General features: G+C 43.2%; 1 protein-coding gene across 1 annotated transcript in view; it reads left to right on the forward strand.

Annotated features, from left to right (window-relative positions):
• Positions 1-24,676, forward strand: part of ythdc2 (YTH domain containing 2) — a gene marked incomplete at its 3' end in the record, with an annotated part of 109,614 nt that overhangs the window by 22,583 nt on the left and 62,355 nt on the right. The window contains exons 3-13 of the mRNA XM_079256421.1: positions 138-228; positions 316-512; positions 1,458-1,648; positions 2,687-2,853; positions 6,597-6,699; positions 9,224-9,380; positions 10,277-10,384; positions 10,459-10,607; positions 22,928-23,063; positions 23,285-23,411; positions 24,576-24,641. Of these exons, the coding sequence (XP_079112547.1) occupies positions 138-228; positions 316-512; positions 1,458-1,648; positions 2,687-2,853; positions 6,597-6,699; positions 9,224-9,380; positions 10,277-10,384; positions 10,459-10,607; positions 22,928-23,063; positions 23,285-23,411; positions 24,576-24,641 (1,492 nt within the window). The remainder of the gene's footprint in view (positions 1-137; positions 229-315; positions 513-1,457; positions 1,649-2,686; positions 2,854-6,596; positions 6,700-9,223; positions 9,381-10,276; positions 10,385-10,458; positions 10,608-22,927; positions 23,064-23,284; positions 23,412-24,575; positions 24,642-24,676) is intronic.

Genomic DNA, 24,676 nt, shown 5'->3' on the forward strand with positions numbered 1-24,676 from the left:
GTTATGTCGGTGGTTGAGGCTAGCTGTGGCAGCATGATGTATGAACAGTGTGGGAAACTGTGGAGCAGGTTTATCATTCATCCTGATCTGTAATCAGGATTTTATGGAATATCCTAATTTCTGTTCTTTGATGTCAGAGATGGATTTTCCTGCCTCGTTTTCCAGCACTGAGAGAGCCTATGTTCACCGACTGGCTCAGTCCCTGGGTTACATTTCAAAGAGCAAAGGGTAAATTCCTCCAGTTGCAGTCACGCCATCACCTGCTGAAGGTGTGTAGATGAGCTGTATTCACACCTGCTTTGCTTTCTCTTCCAGGAAGGAACCAAATCGCTGCCTTACTATCAGGAAGAGGGATGTTTCTGACAAACCTCAGCCCAACATCCAGCTCACTCTTGCACAGAATTCCTTATATTCCATCCGCAGTCTGCTTCAGAGGTTTCCGGTCAGCAGGAAGGATCGGTCGGATGTGCCGCCCAGCGGGAAAAGCAGCATGTCCCTGGCCTCCGAACCTGGTGATTGTTGCCGTCTGTCAAAGTTTTAATGTAAATGAGATAAAAATCAAGAGGACGTGATGTTCTCCTCACAGTAATCAGTGAACTGTCTTATTTCCTTTTATTTATTATTTTAACTTTTCATTATTATTAATTTGTTTTTTACTTTTATACAGTTTTTTTTTTGCATCATTGAAATAAATGTAGTTGTTCAAGGTTGATGAGGAAGGGCCAGTTGTTCCCAGACAGCTTAGTTTGAAATTTAGAGCAAGTACAAACAAACTGAGTATACCAGAAAACGGAACCGTAAACCAAGAAAGACATCCAACTTCAGGACAGATAGCACAAAGAGAAAGAACAACAAACATTGGCGGAAAAAAAAATCAAACAGAAGGAGGAGTCGATGTTTGGGACCCATCCAGGAAGCAGCTGGAGAAATGAAACATAGACCATCATCTAAACGGAAGAAAAGCAGCTTCCAGTTGCCAGTTCCAGCAGCAGGTTTCTTCCATCTCAGATGATCTGCTTTTCCAGGAGAGGTGAAGCATCTGTGAAGATTTTTTTTCCTTCAGAAAACACGCTCATTCTGACTAAAACCCCAATAAACCTGATTGATTATAAGTAGATTATTGATTTTATTAGAATTGAAACTGTAAGGAAAGAGGGGAGGTGTTACTGAAAAACTGATATTACAATTTTTTTAGTGATCAAATTATTATATTTTTTTTTTTTTAGGCTCCACTTTTATTTTATTTTTTGTTAATTCATGCATAACCCCTACATTTCTTCAGGTTTTGTGTCGTTTTTGTAATTTCTGTCTTCATAAGAAAAGTTGGGCAAGCCTCCTGTAAGTGTGGTGACCATAGAGTGACGATAGTGCATCAGTCACATTACTCAGGAATGTTGTTTTTCATCTGTGGGACTGTGAATATTCTACATTCAGTATTTGTGCTGTTTTTTCTCCAGATAGGAACAGACCGAGCGGCCGTTTGAACAGCAGCATCCCCATGGTGCCTAAGAGGAGGGGTCCATCTGACTTGGACCAGTTTCGATGCTCTCTGCCCGTGTTTGAACACCAGCAGGAGATCATTAATCTCATCAGAGAAAATAGGGTGGTCCTTGTAGTGGGAGAAACTGGCTCTGGAAAAACTACACAGGTTTGTTTAATTAATGAACAGATTGTAGGTCGAAGGGCCTGATGCAGAAGTGTGGACACCCTGCAAATTTATAATCCAATTATTCATGTGTGAGACCAGCATCATATGTATGATATTTGGTGCAGATATCTTGTTTTTATGTGGGAATTATATCAGTTTCGTTTTTCATGGCTAGACATCAAACTTGGAGGCCCTTCCCTTCCTACACGTTTTCCCCTATAACAAACTTTAACACAACTTTCCTCCTGAACTAACTGACCAGTTTTGGGGGTAGTTGGATAAAATCCCTAGGATGAGTTCTTTAAAATGCTTTAAAATGCTTGGCAAAAAAAGGGAAAAAAGACCCAAAAAATGGCACATTTTTCAAAAGGTCCAACTTCAAGTTAAATTAAATATGACAAGTCACCAAAATGGTGTCTTTCACCAAAGTCCTGTTTGTAGGCCATAACTCCGAGAGGGTTTTCTGTTTGTTGTGTCCTGTAGAACGTGGGATAAATTTTCATGAAGATTGATGACATTCAGTGGGCAGGGACTGAAAAGGTGGTGCTTTAATTCAATTTTGCCCAAACGGTCCCAAACAGTCCAAAATACAAAATATTTACATTCCAATTGGGGAAACGTGCATTTTCAGAGCATGTTTAGGCCCCCAAAATGGAACTCATTTGTCGGAAGAAGAAAGAAAGGATAGGAAAATAAATGCTTGCATTTCAATAGCCCTTCACACCATCGTCGGTGCACAGGTAATACGGTTGCAGATAATGTGCAATTAATCCAAACTAAATGGAAAAAAAAACAAAATATTGACAGTTTTTATGTTTTTAATGAGAAAAGTATTGTAAAGAGCCCCTCAAAGTTAAGTACTGGGGAGTGATCGAAGCTAGTTTAGTTATGATAGTTAACTATCATAGGTGGCTGATTTCTTTCTCAGCAACCCAACTAGGTTTGGTGTCAGAACAGCTGGTGTGAATGGGCCCTTAGTGTGGTGGTCTGGTAAAGAGGGAACCTCTAAAAAAATATTGTCCTGTCTCTGTGGTCCAGATCCCACAGTTTTTGTTAGACGACTGCAGCAGAACCAGACAGCCCTGCAGGATCTTCTGCACTCAGCCCAGACGTCTGGCAGCTATTGCTGTGGCTGAAAGAGTGGCGGCTGAGAGGGGGGAGTGTGTGGGCCAGACGGTGGGTTATCACATCAGACTGGAGAGCAGGTACATTTCATCACATTAATTTAGATTTTATGTGGATGATGAAAACTAATCTAAAGCTATCAGAAAGACTCTGTGAATGAGACTTCTTGGTTGTAAGTTTTATACCAGGGGAAAGTCTGGCAGTAAAATGTATTTGTTGGATGCGTCATTGGGAGATTTAATGGGAATGTTAGAAACAAGCCTCAGAAAAGTGAATGTCCCAAGGAGACGTCCTGAGGAGACAAAAAGTTGACATCTTTTATGTCACCTTGAGGGTTTACTACAGCTTACAAAGTAGGTCTGGTTTCTGGTCTCATGGGGATCTTAATATTGGTCAAAGCAAGATATGGACAAGAACATTTACATGTGGAGGAACATTATGTAACTGATGAGTACACAGCATTTAGATGGTAAAGTGGAGAGGAAACGTGGAGGATGTTAGGCTGACAGCTGCAGGAGGAGGTACCAGGCTGGAAACCAGCATGAGGAGGAGGTACCAGGCTGGAAACCAGCATGAGGAGGAGGTACCAGGCTGGAAACCAGCATGAGGAGGAGGTACCAGGCTGGAAACCAGCATGAGGAGGAGGTACCAGGCTGGAAACCAGCATGAGGAGGAGGTACCAGGCTGGAAACCAGCATGAGGAGGAGGTACCAGGCTGGAAACCAGCATGAGGAGGAGGAACCAGGCTGGAAACCAGCATGAGGAGGAGGTACCAGGCTGGAAACCAGCATGAGGAGGAGGTACCAGGCTGGAAACCAGCATGAGGAGGAGGTACCAGGCTGGAGACCAGCATGAGGAGGAGGTACCAGGCTGGAAACCAGCATGAGGAGGAGGTACCAGGCTGGAAACCAGCATGAGGAGGAGGAACCAGACTGGAAACCAGCATGAGGAGGAGGTACCAGGCTGGAAACCAGCATGAGGAGGAGGTACCAGGCTGGAAACCAGCATGAGGAGGAGGTACCAGGCTGGAAACCAGCATGAGGAGGAGGTACCAGGCTGGAAACCAGCATGAGGAGGAGGTACCAGGCTGGAAACCAGCATGAGGAGGAGGTACCAGGCTGGAAACCAGCATGAGGAGGAGGTACCAGGCTGGAAACCAGCATGAGGAGGAGGAACCAGACTGGAAACCAGCATGAGGAGGAGGAACCAGACTGGAGACCAGCATGAGGAGGAGGAACCAGACTGGAGACCAGCATGAGGAGGAGGAACCAGACTGGAGACCAGCATGAGGAGGAGGAACCAGACTGGAGACCAGCATGAGGAGGAGGAACCAGACTGGAGACCAGCATGAGGAGGAGGAACCAGACTGGAGACCAGCATGAGGAGGAGGTACCAGACTGGAGACCAGCATGAGGAGGAGGAACCAGACTGGAGACCAGCATGAGGAGGAGGAACCAGACTGGAGACCAGCATGAGGAGGAGGAACCAGACTGGAGACCAGCATGAGGAGGAGGAACCAGACTGGAGACCAGCATGAGGAGGAGGAACCAGACTGGAGACCAGCATGAGGAGGAGGAACCAGACTGGAGACCAGCATGAGGAGGAGGAACCAGGCTGGAGACCAGCATGAGGAGGAGGTACCAGGCTGGAAACCAGCATGAGGAGGAGGTACCAGGCTGGAAACCAGCATGAGGAGGAGGTACCAGGCTGGAAACCAGCATGAGGAGGAGGTACCAGGCTGGAAACCAGCATGAGGAGGAGGTACCAGGCTGGAAACCAGCATGAGGAGGAGGTACCAGGCTGGAAACCAGCATGAGGAGGAGGTACCAGGCTGGAAACCAGCATGAGGAGGAGGTACCAGGCTGGAAACCAGCATGAGGAGGAGGAACCAGACTGGAAACCAGCATGAGGAGGAGGAACCAGACTGGAGACCAGCATGAGGAGGAGGAACCAGACTGGAGACCAGCATGAGGAGGAGGAACCAGACTGGAGACCAGCATGAGGAGGAGGAACCAGACTGGAGACCAGCATGAGGAGGAGGAACCAGACTGGAGACCAGCATGAGGAGGAGGAACCAGACTGGAGACCAGCATGAGGAGGAGGTACCAGACTGGAGACCAGCATGAGGAGGAGGAACCAGACTGGAGACCAGCATGAGGAGGAGGAACCAGACTGGAGACCAGCATGAGGAGGAGGAACCAGACTGGAGACCAGCATGAGGAGGAGGAACCAGACTGGAGACCAGCATGAGGAGGAGGAACCAGACTGGAGACCAGCATGAGGAGGAGGAACCAGACTGGAGACCAGCATGAGGAGGAGGAACCAGGCTGGAGACCAGCATGAGGAGGAGGAACCAGGCTGGAGACCAGCATGAGGAGGAGGTACCAGGCTGGAGACCAGCATGAGGAGGAGGAACCAGACTGGAGACCAGCATGAGGAGGAGGAACCAGACTGGAGACCAGCATGAGGAGGAGGAACCAGACTGGAGACCAGCATGAGGAGGAGGAACCAGACTAGAGACCAGCATGAGGAGGAGGAACCAGACTGGAGACCAGCATGAGGAGGAGGAACCAGACTGGAGACCAGCATGAGGAGGAGGAACCAGACTGGAGACCAGCATGAGGAGGAGGTACCAGACTGGAGACCAGCATGAGGAGGAGGTACCAGACTGGAGACCAGCATGAGGAGGAGGAACCAGACTGGAGACCAGCATGAGGAGGAGGTACCAGGCTGGAGACCAGCATGAGGAGGAGGTACCAGGCTGGAGACCAGCATGAGGAGGAGGTACCAGACTGGAGACCAGCATGAGGAGGAGGTACCAGACTGGAGACCAGCATGAGGAGGAGGTACCAGACTAGAGACCAGCATGAGGAGGAGGAACCAGACTAGAGACCAGCATGAGGAGGAGGTACCAGACTGGAGACCAGCATGAGGAGGAGGAACCAGACTGGAGACCAGCATGAGGAGGAGGTACCAGACTGGAGACCAGCATGAGGAGGAGGAACCAGACTAGAGACCAGCATGAGGAGGAGGAACCAGACTGGAGACCAGCATGAGGAGGAGGAACCAGACTAGAGACCAGCATGAGGAGGAGGAACCAGACTAGAGACCAGCATGAGGAGGAGGTACCAGACTGGAGACCAGCATGAGGAGGAGGAACCAGACTGGAGACCAGCATGAGGAGGAGGTACCAGACTGGAGACCAGCATGAGGAGGAGGTACCAGACTGGAGACCAGCATGAGGAGGAGGAACCAGACTAGAGACCAGCATGAGGAGGAGGAACCAGACTAGAGACCAGCATGAGGAGGAGGAACCAGACTGGAGACCAGCATGAGGAGGAGGTACCAGACTGGAGACCAGCATGAGGAGGAGGAACCAGGCTGGAGACCAGCATGAGGAGGAGGAACCAGACTGGAGACCAGCATGAGGAAAACCAGGATCTTACGTCTGTGTTTGGTTCTCCAACCTGACACGGAGGATCCTGCATCTCCTACATATCTCGGGGTTAGAAGGTGCGTTTCTGGGCAGTCGTGCGGTTTCCATCGGTAACGACGAGGTGAAATGTTCCGCGACTTGGATGGCTCTGTAGCATCTGCTTGGATGGTTTTTAGCTTTATGCCAGCATCATTCTTTGTGTTCTCGTTTCAAACAGCCTTCATTCTCTGTAGCTGTAAAAGTTTCATGCTCAGAAGAAGCCAGATATGTCTCTGCAGGTGCCCCAGGTAGAAAAGTAAAAACCCGGCTCTTAGCCTACCGTCAGTCATTTAATGCTTTTGTTCAGAAAACCTGTCTTGAGGCCGAGCTTATGATTTTGCAACCTAGGGTCTCTCTGAATACGCTGCTGACCTTTTGCACAAGTGGAGTTCTACTCCGAACGTTGATGGCAGGAGACGCCAGCCTTCGAACAGTCACACATGTGGTTGTGGTGAGTTCTGCATCTATCGGTACAGCTCAGAAAATTAGAATATATTGGAAAAAATGTCAATATTTTTAGTCACTCTTTTCCCAAAGTGAAACCCATATATTATATAGATTCATTACACACAGAGTGAAACATTTTAAACATTCATTCCTTGAAAAGTTGATAATTGGCTTGTCGATAATGAAAACCCAAAATGTCTCAGAAAATTAGAATATTGTGAAAAAATTAAATCTTATGAAGTCATGGTGTCACACCCTGATCAACTAATTACCTGAAAACACCTGCAAAGGTCTCCTGGACCTTTAAATGGTCTCAGTCTGGGTCAGACTGCTGACCTGACAGATGTCCAGAAGACCATCATTGACCCTCCACAAGGAGGGAAAGCCAGAAAGGTCATTTCTAAAGAAGCTGCTTGTCCACAGAGAGCTGGATCCCAGCATGTTAATGGAAACCTGAGAGGAAGGAAAAGCTGCACCAGCAGAAGGCAGAACCGCCTGGAGAAGAACATCCAGTCAGGAATCTGGGAGCTTCACAAGGAGTGGACTGAAGCTGGACTCATCAAGAGCCGCTCCGGATCCTAGACATGGACTACAGACGTCCCATTCCTCGTGTCGCGCCTCTCCTGGACCAGAGACACCGACAGAAGCGTCTCACCTGGGCTACGGAGGAACAGGACTGGATCTCAGATGGAAGCAGATTCTGTATTTCATGAGGAAACCAAGGTCCCAGAGTCTGGAGGAAGAGTGGAGAGGCCCAGAATCCATGTTGCTGGAAGTCCAGAGTGAAGTTTCCACAGTCAGGGATGGTTTCCACCAGTGAAAGACGCCTCGTGTTGCCACTACTACATGGAACCAAATCACTAGCCAGACTCTCTTCCTCTGTGGTGCCATCAGGGTGGAATGGTCTGCCAAACTGTCTGCTCTGCAGAGTCCTTGTCTACTTTTCTATTCATTCTCTGTGTTTTAACATAGGTCATATTGTGGGGTGGGGGGGGGAAGAAGAAAACCAAACCTGGAGCACTACACATTAAGACCAGCATCCAGCTGGACTCCAGCAGTCCACTAGCACTGATGTCCTCTACTGTTTGTCTTACTCTCCAATAGGAATGCACCGATTCACTTTTTGGGAGTTCCGATCCGATACCAATACTTGAAATGTGAATATCAGCCGATACCGATAATTGCAGATACCAGATGTGTTTCTGTGAACATTATTGTGACGATGGTTATTATTGCTATTATAACTGTCAGATTTCGTTAGGTTGTAATAAATGACCCATCCTTTCTGAAGTTACCTCACCAATACAGATATAACATTACAGATCGAACAATTTCAACAGGTTTTATTCTGATTTGGCACATTTAACCTAAATACAACTATAAAGGTGTGGTTTTGAAACAAAGATCCAGGTTTTAGTGCCATGTTCCTCATCGCATGCAGCTCTCTGACTCTTGCCTTGCGGCTCGTGAAGCAGCCTCTGGCTGTCTGTAAATGCATGTAAACAAGTCATAATGATCCTCAACGCTGCAGTTCTCTCCACTAACAAGAGCTGCAGGCTGCTTGCAGAAACTCTGCTGTCCTAACGGCCCTAACTGACCCTGTCAGGGTTAGACCTGAACAGCGCCACACGCTGGTGGTTTCCATTAGACCTGAACAGCGCCACACGCTGGTGGTTTCCATTAGACCTGAACAGCGCCACACGCTGGTGGTTTCCATTAGACCTGAACAGCGCCGCACGCTGGTGGTTTCCATTAGACCTGAACAGCGCCACACGCTGGTGGTTTCCATTAGACCTGAACAGCGCCACACGCTGGTGGTTTCCATTAGACCTGAACAGCGCCACACGCTGGTGGTTTCCATTAGACCTGAACAGCGCCGCACGCTGGTGGTTTCCATTAGACCTGAACAGCGCCACACGCTGGTGGTTTCCATTAGACCTGAACAGCGCCTCACGCTGGTGGTTTCCATTAGACCTGAACAGCGCCTCACGCTGGTGGTTTCCATTAGACCTGAACAGCGCCACACGCTGGTGGTTTCCATTAGACCTGAACAGCGCCGCACGCTGGTGGTTTCCATTAGACCTGAACAGCGCCACACGCTGGTGGTTTCCACTAGACCTGAACAGCGCCACACACTGGTGGTTTCCATTGCTACGCCGTGTTGATGCAGTAATTCATGCAGGAGGTCCAACCAGGTACTGAGGCATGGAAATGATCATACTGTTCAGAAACCTGACGTTTCTGTTTAATATGTCATGTTTTTCATTGATCTTGTGTAATATTCTAATTTTCTGAGAGACTGCATTTTGGGTTTTCATATCTATAAACCACAAAATTTCAAGAAAGAAATTATTTAAACGTTTCACTCTGTGTAATGAATCTATCCTAAATGGGTTTCACATTCTGACATGAAGCCAAACTCATTTTCTGAGATGTACATGTATGTGTGTTTAGTATATGCAGTATGCAGCAGAAAGACTGTTTTTGCTTTAGATGTTTTCAGAAACTCAGTCTGTTTCTTTCAATAGGATGAGGTGCATGAGCGTGATGGTCTGACGGACTTCCTGCTGACTAAGATGAACGATGTTCTTCAGAAGATCCCAACGCTGAAACTGATACTATCCAGTGCATCTCTGGATGTAGACCTGTTCCTTCAGTACTTTGGCTCCTGCCCTGTTATCTACCGTAAGTCCTTATTTATCATTTTATGACAAAACTGAGGTCCATTTCTATCATCATCCCCGTTTCAGGAATGGTAGTTTATAACTATTGTAATTGTGATGGATAAATGAAATGAAAAATACTTTATTAATCCTAAAGGGAAATTCAATATTTTAGAATATAATAATAACAGTTAATTTGAGGAGGTCTTGTTCCCGAGGCGGATGGCTGCTGGCAGGCTACCTAGCCTACCTACATAGCCTACCTTTGAGGTCTGGGGTGGGCAGCTCCGGTCATTCAGGGCCATAGTCCTGCAAGTGTTCGGCGTTTCCCTGCTGCAACACACCCGAGTCAAATCAATAGGTACTTAGCAGACTTGTGCAGTTAGTTCAAGCTCTGCACTAGTCAGCCAGTTAGGTAGCATGTATGTTGCAGCAGGGGAACTCCTAACATTTGCAGGACTGCAGTCCTCCAGGACCAGAGTTACCTGCAACTGCTTTATCTGATCTACAAACATTTTCCAAGCATTTATATCCCATCCAGGAGGTTTACAATCCAGCAACCAAATGTTGTTTACTCTATAGTAAATCCACAATGATCTATGACAATACCATTATCATCAGATTTTCATCCAAACTAGTTTACTGTTACTGCTATGTTACAAAGAGACCTCTAGTTTTACCTGGAAATGATGATGAAACCATTTTCCTGTCAAACTTTCCACTAATCACAGAGCTTAGATTGATGTAAACGTCTGTCCAGGAGCAGCCGAAGATCAACAATACAACTAAATTCAGCTTTATTTGTCACAGCAATGTCTAAAAATCTCCATTCTTTTCAGGTTCAACTCTGCAGTTCACATGCAATGGTAGTAACTTTATTAGAAAAATAAAATGCTTTTCTTTTTCTTATTTTTCTAGTCAAAGGAAGACAGTTTGAGGTGAAGGAGTTTTTTCTGGAGGACATCCTGAGACTGATCGGCTTCAGTAAAATGGATATGTGGAAATACAATGAAGACACGCAGAAAAGTATGAAGGTATATTTATTTATCTATCTGTGTCTCCAGTCTGGCTTCATCACCATTACATCTGTTGCTTTTCAGAAGAGAGAAAGCAGAAACGGCTGACAGAGTGGTGCCAAGTGGCAGAAACCAGTTCTGTTGGGGAGAAGGAGACAAGTCATTTGTTGTCGCCAGAGTTCCTCCATGTTGGTGTTTGTGGAAACGAGGATGACAGGAGCTTCAACAAGCTGGTAAAACATCCCTACATGCTACAATAAGACTGTACACTTTCAGTACTGAGGAAGTTCTGCCACAAACTTCTGAAACTGACTTCTTTTGTATTGTCCCATCAATTAATATCCTATATTCTCAGCAGTTTACACATTATGTTTTACACATTGTGTTTCGCCAGCATCCCTTCCAGGCTGTTGCTACGGTAACTGTGTTGCTTTTGGTCTGGATGGTGTGCTTAATGTGTAATAAATGTCTGCTCCTCCACGGTAAAGTAGCTGTGCAGAGTTCATGTCTGAGTGGTGAGACACTAAATCTTACTGCGTTTATGAGCATGCTTTGATCAAGTTGGAAAACCCCGGGTTAAATGACCAAGTTGATAACCAGCTTTGTAGTACCACTTATCTATATCCTCCTGAATATCTGGGTATGTTGTGGTGGAAAATACTCTGGTCTTGAGAAGTTGTAATACATCTAAGAGTCAACTGTCTTCTTTCAATGAACATTTTATTATAAACTAATACAAGCACACGCTGGAGCTTGGAGAGAGAACTCTCTCTGCAGATGCTGAAGTAACACCCAATTATAAACCATGCTTAACTCCTCCTAGTTGCTGGGCAGACCACAGAAAACAATCATTCTCTCCTCCGAAGCTAAACTGAGCTCACTAAGCATCAATCACTCACTATATTACTTTATTACCTTTAACCTTTAACCTTTAGACAACTGGTCAACCAAGCAGCTGACAAAAAAAGATGTCCTGCAGGAAACTCTTCCTGTCTCAGACTTTGTCTGCACATTCCAGACAAGGATCATATGACTTAAAGAAAGCTTTGTGCATAGACACAAAACACAGCAGGATCACAGCAAATCAATGCATATATGTCTAATACTTAATACAAACCAAACTCATAACAATTTTCCCCAACACTCTCCCTCCTCTTGGTCCTACAGGACCAACAATAAGAAGAGAAATTGTTATCAGAACGCAAAAATACATACAGAAGACAACATTCTCAAAACATCAGGAGCCTCATGCCTATAAGGTTTTAAAAGAATCTTTCAGAAATTACAATAGTGAGGAGCCATTCACTTCAGCTTCAACATCTGAGTCTAACAATAAATGTAAGAAAAGTGGAAACAAATCATTCCTCTTCGGGGGTGACAGAGGTGCAGTGAAGACACTGTTGGCGTTCTGGTGGGACTTGGCATGTCACAGTGGCAGTGGAGCGCTTTTTTTTCACCTCTCACTGATCTTGCTTGAGAGCGAAGGCTGGTCTTCAGGTGTGAGAGTAGACTATCTCACTTACCCACGCAACCACAGGGATTATTCTGCCCTTTGTTGGGTGGTGCGTTATTCTTCTGTAATTTCAGACTGAAGAGCTTCAGGAGGTTCAAGCAATCTGTAGTGCCAAGCAGCTCACTCTGCGACCTTTACCACTGAGGAGAACCTGAAATGGCCTAAACCATCGATGTTGGTTCCAGCGCTGATGTTTAAAGCTTCTTATCAGGACAAAATCTCCAGGCTGAAGTGAATAGAGCTGCGTAGATGCTGATTCATGAAGGGCAGCTTTCACCTGTGTGCAAATGCCTGAAAAGGGTTCTTATGAGGTTAGGACAGTATGTTAAAACATTACTTTCACACAGAGCTGTGTCTGAACAGGCAGTCTTGGAGGGAACTATGCCCACTTGGGTGAGGGTCCTGCAAAAAGAATCACAAAAAGGCCCATGTTTCCATGTTACGCATGCGCATGTACATCAGAACCAGAAAAAGTACTTTTGGTCCAAGGAAGACCTGAAAAGAGAGCCAGAAAAAAATTTCCCCGTCTGCAACCTGTGGGAGGAAAACATTCAGGAAAATGGCATCCAGAAAGTCATTCATAAGAGAGCGCCAAAACATGGACTTGTTTTCAGCTAAAGAGTAAGCTCAAGTAATGAGAACTGAGACGGGAGAGCTGCAGCCTCCACCGTGTCACAGTCAGAGCAAACAGCATCAAAAGGAAAATCAAGTCAGGGTCAACTAGAGGTCGGTCAGGGGCCAGGCCTGGGGGGTGCAGAGGATAGTCAGTTTCAGCTAAACAGTCATGGAGTAAAACATGAACAATACAAAGCAACAGTTAGGGCCACTCAGTTATCTGGTAGGTAATCATTCAAAGTAACCAAATTCATTTAATTACTTATTGCAAAGTTCCTATCAGGTCGTCTCATCTTAACCAACAACCAGAAAAATCCTCTAGTACTGCATAGCAGGACATGTGTCAAACTGGACTCCCAGCAGTCTGACCAACACTTATCCATGCTGGAATTTCCTTTCTGATTTACTGCTCGTGTTGTTTATGTCATGTCTGCTAAATGACAGAAGCAGAACCACACTGAAGAATCTCTGCATATATTAAATAAAGCTCATTCAGAACTGTTGATTTAATCAGTAATGTAGTCTAGTTTAGTCTCATGGTTTACTCTGATTTGTCTCTCCCAGACTCCATTCAGGAGCAACACACACAAAACTGAGATCATGATAAGACTGGCTTTCTATTCCAAATATATTGTGAACATAAGCATAAGCATAAAGCAACAAGATGTAAACCCATCTTTAACAGCTGGACTTCAGGTACTGAACAGCCAGAGACCTTCAGGTCATAATAAAGCTGTTTGTTTTCTATCTACATTTGAACTAAAGCAGCATTTAGAAACAAACTTCTAATACTGATGGCAAAACTGTTTTCATCTACAACAACATGACACACGCATGTACGTGCACACACTCACAGCAGCACTTCTTCCTTAATGATTTTAATGCAAACGTGTATAACAGAAAAGGCCAAGGCTAACGGTTTAGCATAGTTAGCTTAACTTTGGAAGTATCAATACTGTTACAAATAATCTGCCTCATATTCATGTTATTTTGAGGACATACAGGGCTTAAATGACTTGTTTGTTTACTTATTAAGCGTGTTAACTAAGAGACTGGTCTGTTTACTGGCAGCCATCGCAAGAGTTGGTTCTACTCTTTAAACAAAAATCATCTGATGTGTATTTTAACCACTGAGCATGTCTGCTTTAATTCAAAATAATGAATTCAGATTAGGGATAAAACACCAGCTGTCAGCAAATAAAACACAGAGATTGTTGTACCTGTGTTGCATTCACTGAAGTCGGGAAATTACAAAACTACCTTCTTATTTAATGTCATACAGCGGCTTATTTTTTCTCTTTTGACATCTATTCTGTCTCAAACATTAAAAACTTAGTATTCATCACTTTTTTTTTTAATCTATTTATTTTCCTATAAGGCACAGCGTGCCAGAAGTTAACTTGTCTGTATGAACTGTTCAGCTTCCCTGCAGCAGAGCAGAGATGTCTGTGACATTGTTCAGTTGCAGAAGTCTGCAGGAGTGCAAAATTTTATACATGCTCATAAATGTGGTATAAAGCTAAGCAGAAACAGTGAGTAAATGTTTGGTTGTAGGGCCTCATTCCTTGGCCTGGTCTTGTGTATAATCATTCAGCTCGTATCACTCGATCTGCTCAGGAGTCAGACGCGCCACAGCCACCATGCTCTCCTCCAATCAGCATACAATCAGAAATTCATGCCAGGAAGTGCCCGACACATGTTCATCAAAGCTTCCTGGTAGATAAATCAGGTTCATATGTGTAATTAATTAAGAGTAACATGTAAAGGATCAGAGAGTGGGCAAAAGTTCCAGGAAGCAGATCCAGGTTTTCCACAGAGAACTGAGTGAACACAACAGTCTTTCTGACAGAATCAGGGTGCAGCTTATTCCAGAAAACATCATCTGACTCTGTAGTCGAGGTGGGACTTGTGCTGCCTGCCGGCCACATTCGTTAGTCTTTTACTTCCAGAAAATCCCACAACTGAAACACAGTCTGAGGACAAGGAGGATCCATCACCTCCAGAGGTCAAAGGTGAAAATCCAGCTCACATGTCCACCATAGGAGCCATATCCACACTGTTCACAGTCACAACCAACAGGGCTCTGCCAGACCCTCTGATCGGTCACAGAAGGGAGGTGGAATGATGCTGTAGGTTGTAGGGACCGTTTCTGCTCCAGTCTCCTGACTGACCACGCGTGACACCCAGAACTCTGCGGTGACCCGGATCAAGAACTCACTCTCCCCCAGCCCCTCCTCTGAATCCCCTTCAGGCAGGATAGACAATTTTAGGTCCCTGTGGACCAAGCTGCATGCTGACAAGGGTTTAGAAGGGAAAGCTGCAATGCGTCCAACACCATACAGCAGACGAGCTTTTGAGACTGAACCATTTGGTCATGTGGTGTATTTTCTTCTCCAGTAAGGGGAAAATAAAGATCATAGCCTCATAATTATAATAGTTTTCTTCTGAATCCTGAGGCAAACATATTATGTGGACCATGTTCTGTGCTGTGAACATCCTGTAACTTGAATATTACAGTGTAACTGTGTGTGTGAGACTATATTATCAGTGAATTCATAACTCAGTTCTCTCCTGGGAAAGCTGAACATGATCTTGCTAAGAAGATACACTTGTTCTGAGAACTTCTCTTCTCGCCGTTAGCTCACATTTAGCTAAAGTGAATTTATTGCAAGGGAAATTTACTCTAGCACGTTGGTTCACCATTCCTGTTTTAAGGTCAAGAATTTTCTTTTTTTCCTAACATTATGCTTAGTTTCAGCATCCTTCAGCTGCATTATTCATTTCCAGTTTATCTAGATTTATTTAGACATGCTAGGCATAAATTAATAATTGCAGTAGTAAAGGAATAAAAATCACCTTATGAATGTCTGAAAGGGAACAGACAGAAACCTAAGTTTATTGCCTACACAATGTACAGTAATTTAACAGAATAAGTTCCTAATACTATAAATCACATCTCTCACATTTCAGATTTTTCATTCTTAATATGTTGTTGCTCTTTAAAATGTTCTCAGGTGATAATAGAGAATTACTTTTCCTTAGGAAAAGGTTCCACATTCATACAGGGAGTGGCTTTTATGCTCTTATAAAAGCTTTAGGAAGAAAAGCACAAGCAGCTATTTTACACAGGATTTATATGTTTGTTTCTGCCTAACATGCTATGACATCATCTCCTTCAGTGAGCAGAAGGCCTTTAATGAACACACTCTTTTCCTCACTTCCCTCTCTTACATTTTTTTTTTTTTTTCTTACTGCAGTAAATTAGATTTTACACAAACAATTCACTTCAACAGTTGGATGAATGCATGTGAATGGGTCGTGCCCCCACGTTTGTCTACCCCCACACAAGCTTCTAGGCTCTCCTGCGAGAGTCCGGTGTGGCTTCACAAGACGTGGTTTTAATTCTCCACACAATCAATCCAATCAAGTTTAACACAGGAAATTTTACACAACCACCCCAGTTTCCCCTCACATGAAGACAGAGATTTCAACTTCTTAATGGTGCTGTACATCAACCTCCTACTGCAAAGGAACTAGTTCTGTTTGCAGCGGATGTACACAGAGGGTCAATCCCACACCTTTGTAGAATTATCAGGCAAAATTCTCAATGTCTCCAGAAACCAGCCCACACAGTTTCTTCTCTGTTCCTCCTCACTCAAGATGGCTTTCCTCTCCGTCTTCTAACTCAAGGTTGGCCTGGTCTTGCTTCTCGAGCTCACAGGACTTACTGACTAATTTACTGGTCTCGGTCTTGTAACTCACAAGATTTACTGGTCTGGTCTTGCTACGTCTAGCTCACAGCACTTACGACTTGGTCTTGTTACTCACGATTTTTAACTTAAACTTTAACCTAAACTTAACTTAAACTCACAGGATTTTATTTATGACGTCAACCTGATCTCGTCTTAAGTTATTCTCTTATCCCTTGAGTTATTCTTTCGATGAGGAGGTGAGGAGGAGAATCCCTGTCACATTGAGAATAATGAAGACAATTGACCACAAAACAGAAAAATATTGTGATTATTAATTAAGATATTGATTATTAATTTGTGATAAATTTCTAGTAATGTTTGACTCCAGTTTGAGTCTGAAAATTAATGTAAATTTAGAATAACACTTCTCACCATTGTCTTTTCACACTGGTTCAGAAGGAGTCCTGGCGTAGTCGACCACGGGTGGGAGAAAGACGTCCTATCCTCTGAAATTCTCTAATTAAGGTTCTTAGGATGAATCTGTGGATTCAGGTGGCCAACCCGTCTATCCCCAACCTGGGCGGACTGACGCAGGATCCCGGACGAGCCCCCAAAAACTGTGGTGGAAAATACTCTGGTCTTGAGAAGTTGTAATACATCTAAGAGTCAACTGTCTTCTTTCAATGAACATTTTATTATAAACTAATACAAGCACACGCTGGAGCTTGGAGAGAGAACCCTCTCTCTGCAGATGCTGAAGTAACACCCGATTATAAACCATGCTTAACTCCTCCTAGTTGCTGGGCAGACCACAGAAAACAATCATTCTCTCCTCCGAAGCTAAACTGAGCTCACTAAGCATCAATCACTCACTATATTACTTTATTACCTTTAACCTTTAACCTTTAGACAACTGGTCAACCAAGCAGCTGACAAAAAAAGATGTCCTGCAGGAAACTCTTCCTGTCTCAGACTTTGTCTGCACATTCCAGACAAGGATCATATAACTTAAAGAAAGCTTTGTGCATAGACACAAAACACAGCAGGATCACAGCAAATCAATGCATATATGTCTAATACTTAATTCAAACCAAACTCATAACAATTTTCCCCAACAATGTTAACGCAGGTAACAGAAAGCCTGGGTTAGTTGATCCTGCTTCCTAGTACAGGTCTCTGGTCTCCCAGTCACAGGGGAAAAAACCACTAGAAAAACCTGAACCCTTCTCACACCAGCAGAACACGGTACAGTCCCACTTCAGCATCACACCTGTTTGCACAAGGTGGGACACCTGAGGGAAGCACTGGATGTGATGAACAACCGGCGAGTTTAGATCCAAACATTCACATGAAAGTAAAATCCTGTATCAAAACCCACACTGTGAGGATATTTCTTCGTCTCAAAGAAAGTTCTTACCACTCAGCAACAGGGTAAACGAACCCAGATATGTTTGTGAACTTAGACATGTTTAGACCGAATTCGGGCTACTTTTAGCATTTACGGCTCAGTTGTGGCCCAGGCAAGTGGACCAGTTGTCAGTTGTTGGCCTGGATGTGGACTATGACAAGTCTGCGGGGCCACATGTCGGTCATGTGACAACTACATCATATTTAGTCGATTCTGGAAGTGAATCCCAGGGAAGGGTCATAAAACTTAAACCAGCAGAAACATCTAATAAAGCAGAATTGACAGATTCCAGTTTTGTCTGATTTAGGTGATGTGGAAGGGGGTCTGGTTGGATTTTAAGGGGCTTAGTTAGTATATAAAACCAAGGAAGAATACTGTGCTTCCACAATACTGCACTGAGTCACGTGACGCATTGCGTCGTTGGAAGTACAGTTGATCAGCTGTTATTTACACAATGGCTATAAACAGTTAAAGAGATTTCCTTTTTTCTGGAATGGTTAACTCTTGTGTATGTGGAGGTTGTTCAAACTCCCGTTTGTCTGGAAATTGTGTAGATAGATTTCCAGCACAGAAAAAAAAGCCTTTTTCAGCTTAGTTGAGAATTGTGCAGGTAAAGGCAGGATCTCATCAGCAGTCGGGCATCAGCCAGCTCTGTCATTTGTGGTGCGCATTTCTGCGAGGGTGATTGCATCGAAAGTGACCGGACTGAACACAAACGGAGGTTCAAAGCACAGGAGAAAATCCAGCAACCACTGCAGTACCGACTTTACACAGCAGAGGGGAAGCGGCAGCAACAGAAGCATGGTGTCGGCCAGCAGCTCGCAAAATAGAAGAAGCCAGGGTAAGATTGTTTTGGTTGATAATTTTCTCACCCAGGTAATTTTGAAGTATTTGAGGGCACTTCTAGTTTAAGAGCGGGGCTTACTGTGGGGAAAAGCATGCTAAATAACACTGAAACATTATTATATATAATTATTTCTAACGTCTCATGCAGCTGAGGATGGAAAAGAATTTAAAAAAATTATTACAGCCTAAACCCAAGTTTTTCCTAAATGTGACGTACCATTCTGAAAATATCTTTACAACTTTTCCAAATGAGGTTCAGTCTATAAATCCATCAATCACCGTATTTATTTCCGTTGCACATTTCACAGCATGTTTTTAGCATGCCACACGCCAAGTCAGTAGCTATACCACCATAGATTAAAATGCTGAAAGGGATCATTGTTTTCATGTTTTATTTTTAGAATAGTTTTTGATCATTTAAATTTAACCCAAACCTAAGTGGTCTGGATCTTCACATAAAGTAAATAAATAGTTTTTTGATGCATATTTTACAGATGATGACCGGTGTAGTGTTGCAGCTGGAAGCTGCAAAAGAAACCCCTGACACTACCAATGAACAGCTTGATGTGATGGACGGCTGCCTGTCAGGCCAGAAAACGCTACGAAACATCCGTTAACCACGCAACTCAGTGTGGATACAGACAGCTCATTCCTAATCGCTCCACGGCTCATATTTAACATACATAATGTAAAATATTTGAACAATTTAAACATTTTAAATAAGTTTGACTGTAAAAACAAATATTTTCATATTGTGATCATTAGTTAAAATATTGACATACTGTAAAGAAAGCAGGTTGGTCATTAAATATATATGTTCAGCAGTGTATATGTATCTGTAGACTAATTAGATTTTTTTCATTTACGTGAGGAATCCCTGTTGTTTTTTTTTTTTTCCTTCCTCAAGAGATGCTATTTTTGTGGTCACACAAGACAGTCATATCAGATTAAATGGAAGGGATTAGCACTTGAAATAATGATTAATTTCTCTATTAAACCATTTGAAACTTATTAAATGTAATTGTTGATCTTTTGTTGACAGCTGACACACCTTTTGTTTAAATAAAAGAATCTTACACTACAACTGTACAGTTTAAAAATACAAAATCTGTCAGTCAAAGAACTTTGGGAAGAACTTTAATCAGGAATGACATGATTTCTTGTTTATATGTTGTTTGTTTGACACTGTAAATCATTGCCAAGCAACAATTTGAACATTTTCATAGTTTAAAGTATTATATACAAACTAATAATTAATGAACTGCACTAGTCCAGACTAGACCACTGAAAGCCTTTGTAGGGTCCAGCCTCATCAGGGAAGGCTGTTCTGATGGCGTTCACCACACAAGATGGCAGAGACTTAAGGATGTGTCGCCCAATGATGCCATGTGCCCGTCGGATCTTCTGCCTACAAGCAACATAACAAAACTATCTGCAATGAATATGGTGAAATTGTCCATTTTTTCAATTACATGAACGTTCACAGAGTTATTATTTCAATATTTGTGACTATTTTGATGACTAATTAAATTTTGTACATTCAAATTTCGAATTGAACTTGTTTTCATTAATTTACATGGAATTTAATAGTGATAACATTGGATACTTATGACATTAGAGGAAGTAAAGGTTCTTACTCTTTTAACTGCAGGTTTATGGGGGCATGCTGCTCCCTAAATGTGTGATAAGCCAGCCTCAGCACAGAGGGGCTCAAACAGCAGCCCTCAAAACCGGGATGGCCGGTTACACAGTGGATATAGGAGGCTGGGGGGTTTAGACTGAGCAAGAGCAACCTAAATGCTTCGAGTTCCTGGCAGCACACACTGAGCATAACACTGTCCATTGGTCCACACTGACCACACTAACATCCGAATAATGCATGGCAAAATAAACAGCATGAAAACTAGGGAGTGATCATAATTAAGGGACACTAAATCCTGGGAATAAATTTATGTTCATAAAGTACTGGTTTTATTTGCATTATTTATAGAAATAAAGGACAAATGACTTTGTCTTATACAGTCAGAACACCAACGTGGACCGGAAATGGAGTTTGTAGAGGGAACTAAAAGTCGGGCTAATGTAATTTATTCTGCCAGGGGTATTGGTCATTTTAACCTATGTATAAATAAAAAAAATCCTTCAGTTAATATATTTCCAAGAGTTGTGTTGTTAGATATTTTATGTTACATGTCAATGGAGACATATTTCTGTAAAATAATCTTTACATTTACCATTTAAATGACCTTTGTGTGGTCTGTTTTCATTCTTCACCTATATGGCTGTGGGCCTTCAGTACTAAACATATACATAACATAACCACAATCTGGTTTTCTGCTGATGCGACTCCATTGTTTTCCATACTAGAGTATGTAAAGTTCACCTCCACAGACATCACTTCCCGGATTGGAAATGTTCATTTCAGACTTGTTACAATACAAAGGCTTCTACATGTGTTGAAAATGAAAGATACATTTTAATGACCTCTTTAAATTTGTATTGAAATCTATCAGAAGTACTGGCGCAAGCCAAACCTCAATCATCTCCCAGGAACTGATCATGCAAAAGAAACATGTAAACTTCTCTCTGGCCTTATGTGTGGACGAATTAGCAGGGATCTGTTTCTACCAGTTTAAATGTTTTTCATGAATACTACTACCATATTTCAGCCCTCGTTTTTGTTTTGTGACATGAACTGACTGGGACCAAGTCTTCTCAAGATCATTCATTCATTACTAACCACTTAGTCCAATGAAGGGTTGCAGAGAAGCTGGAGCCTATCCCAGCAGTCTTTGGGTGAAAGGTGGCGTACACCCTGGACAGTGTGCCAGTCCATTGCAGGGACACAGAGACAAACAGCCACACACTCTATGGACAATTTAGATGCATGTCTTTGGATGGTGGGAGGAAGCCTGAGTACCCAGAGAGAACCTACGCATGGGGAGAATGTGCAAACTCCACACAGAAAGGCCACTGTCCAAGCCTCCCTCCGGCAGAGGATCGAACCAGCAATCTTCTTGCTGTGAGGCTACCGTGCTAACCACTATGCCACCTTGCAGCCCTCTTCTTGAGATCAATGTTTCTTAATCCTGGTCCTCGGGGCCCACTGCCCTGCATGTTTTAGTTCCTACCAACTCCAGAACACCTGATGCCGATTAACTCAACTGCCTCCCAAGTTCTATGAAAACCTGATAATGAGTCATTGATTTGAGTCAGGTGTGTTAAATTAGGGTTATCTATAACATGTGCAGGGCAATGGGCCCTGAGGACCAGCACTAAGAAACAACTAGATCAGGGGTGCCCAAGTCCGGTCCTGGAGATCTACCATCCTGCTGTTTTTAGGTGCAACCGTTCTCCAACACACCTGAATCAGATAAGTGTCTCGTTAGCAGCCTCTGCAGAGCTGGAAGACATGCAGAAGAGGAGTTCAGCTGTTTGACTCAGCTGGGCTGGACAGGGGTTGCATCTAAAGGTTGCAGGATGGGAGATGATCAGCTGAGGCTAAGTGGGCCCAAGACCACTGTGAGGTCCCAGAGTCACTGACCAATCAGAGTATAGACTATGTTGTTAATTTAACTTTGGCTTAATGGAAGGAGATGATTCAGTGAGAATTTATTACTGATGGTGAGAGTCTGACTAATGAAAGAATAAAACCAGCCATGGTTTCAGCACGGGGCAGGGCATTGGGTCCACAAGTCATACATATTCATATCAAGGTGGTTCTCAAGGAAAATATGTTGGCAAACTAGACTGAAAGGGAACACTATGCGACTGAAAAAAACAAAAAAAACTGAATTATAGTGAGGAAGTAAAACTTAATGTAAAGACTGCAGCTCCTCCATTGTAGCTGCTGAAGCTTTAGATCCCTTTGTTGCAGGATTTTCTCTGACCCTCTTTCCTGTCGAGAAACTGAGCCATAAAGGCCTTTATTATAAAATAAACTATAAGAATAAAATATAAATAGGATATTTATTTTCCCATTACGCTGTTAAATTTTTCACCTGGAAAACATTCAGTCACATGATAAAACACTTAATTTAAGGAAAAAGATTGTGTCTGGTTACTTCAACCGTCTCTGCAGCCAATGGAACCAAACTGGTTTCCAGTATAATCCTGGTTCAATGTGATGCTAGCCATGATCCCACCACAACAAAACATGAAGTGGACGAGATGTTAACCTGATGTTAACCTGAACCAAACTGGCTTCATAGAACACATATGAGGTCTGAACGGGACCACAGGTTCAGGTTGGCAACATTTGCTCATTGTTTTAACATGTGAACCATTTTTACTGAGTCTAAACCACTACAGAGTTCAGGTAGCACCTTGTTTTTTGTTGGGGTTTTTTGGCTTTTCTTGGTAGTTATCATCCCCTTTGAAGGTCTGTTACCACCATCCAGTGGACCAGAATCCTCAGTCAAGCTGTGCCTGATTGTTTTGTCCTGGTGAGCTTAACACTTTGTTTTTTTTATGCGGTAGAGTGAAGATGGACCAGACCAGCTGGAGCCATGGCTGCTGAGGGAGATGGACTCCTGCATTTCCAGTATTTTCCTGCATGAGGAGCTGGAGGCTTTCAGTCAGCTTTTCAACCTCATTCTCAGTGAAAGTGTCAACGGTACAACATCTAGTTTCTCATGTCTCAGGGCCTAAATCTGATTAAATTCAATCCATTAAATCTTTAAAATCAAATTGTAAACTACTTTTGGTCTCCGGGGCTTTCAGAGGTGTTTTAAAGACCAGAACTATCTCAAATTTTCTCCATAGCTGATATGTTTGTTCCAAGGAGCAAAGTGTCATTTCATTTTAAGATGAATGGGATAAATGTGCTTTGTCTAGTGGACTACATGCACAGTCAAACAGGCGCCACGGCTCTGATGGTGTCAGCAGCGCGGGGATTCCTCACTCAGATGCAGCAGCTGCTCGCCATGGGGGCTGACATCAACATCACAGCTTCTAATGGATGGTAGGACAACATGGCATCATTGTCAATAAATTCATTATTTTGCTTTTACATCATTTTTAACCCTTAAAACTCTAGCAGATCTCCCCGATGTCTATCAGGTTACCATTAGCAACGATAGTGTGTAGCTGTGTGATGGATCACTTACCCTTCAGGTCAGTGGTGGGGTCCTGACCCACAAGTGCGTTGCAGGAGATTTTATTTGGGTCGCCAAATTTTACATTCAGTCTGCTGTACTGATCAAGATTCGAAAGCGCAGTCCACTTATCTGCCACACCAGGAAGTTTATTGGTTTGTCGCCTCACAGTTCTTGATTTTCCCCGAGCTTTAGTCCTGAATGTTTTGAATAAGGTCCTGGTAGCCAAAATAACTGTAATCTGTATATTTACTGTTAAGCTTTTCCTCCAGATGCTCTGTTGCTTCTCATCAACCACTTTCCACCAATGAGAAAGCTCAAATTGACAGTAATTTCCAAAACAATGGTCCTTTATAGCTGGAACAAAGCTTAGAAGATTGAGTTGAAGTTGGTTTTGTGAGGATAGCAGGTAAATATTAACATAAATAAGTGGAAACGGGGAAAAGGTGTAAATATGTAAATAGTTTCTGAGTTTGTTTCAGTGCCAGTAGTTTTCTAGTTAGATGCACTTTTGAGACATTCAGAGGTGTCTATCAGGAATCTGTATTCAGCCCACTTCTTTTTTCATGATGGAGCACTGTGTAATGGCATAAACCTGTCTGCAAGCTCAAGTCTCAAAATGAACAAAAACTGTCAGAGTATTTGGTAAAAAAGTGTAAATATGCAAATAGTTTGTTTCAGGACTTGAAGGAATGATGTGCAGATAAGAAAAGACTTAGTCACAGCTGATATGTGTGTTCTGTTAGTGATAAATTTGACTTCTGGTTGGTCTTTATGCTGCTATATCTATCAATACATTAATTTTACATAATTTTAGCCTCATAATCTGAAAATTGAGGCTGTCCCAAAAATATAATTTCTGCCTGCTGGCTGAGATTTAAAGGTTCAGTTTCAACTGGCTGGTTTGCATAAAACAATAGTAAAATAAATAAATAAAGTCTTGGGGCTGAAATGAAAGTTGTTAACTTCTGTGTAAGCCATAGAAATAACCCTCAAGCTAACTTCTTCAATCGCTTTTTATCTCATTTCAGGACTGCCTTTGACTTTGCAAAGCATTTCCAGCAGACAGAGGCCATGGATCTGCTCAGGTCGTCCTTGTGAGTGATGTTAACCTCAACTCTGTTATTTCTTT

The sequence above is a fragment of the Telmatherina bonti genome, assembly GCF_933228915.1.
Source record: "Telmatherina bonti genome assembly, chromosome: 17".
Taxonomy (NCBI): domain Eukaryota; kingdom Metazoa; phylum Chordata; class Actinopteri; order Atheriniformes; family Telmatherinidae; genus Telmatherina; species Telmatherina bonti.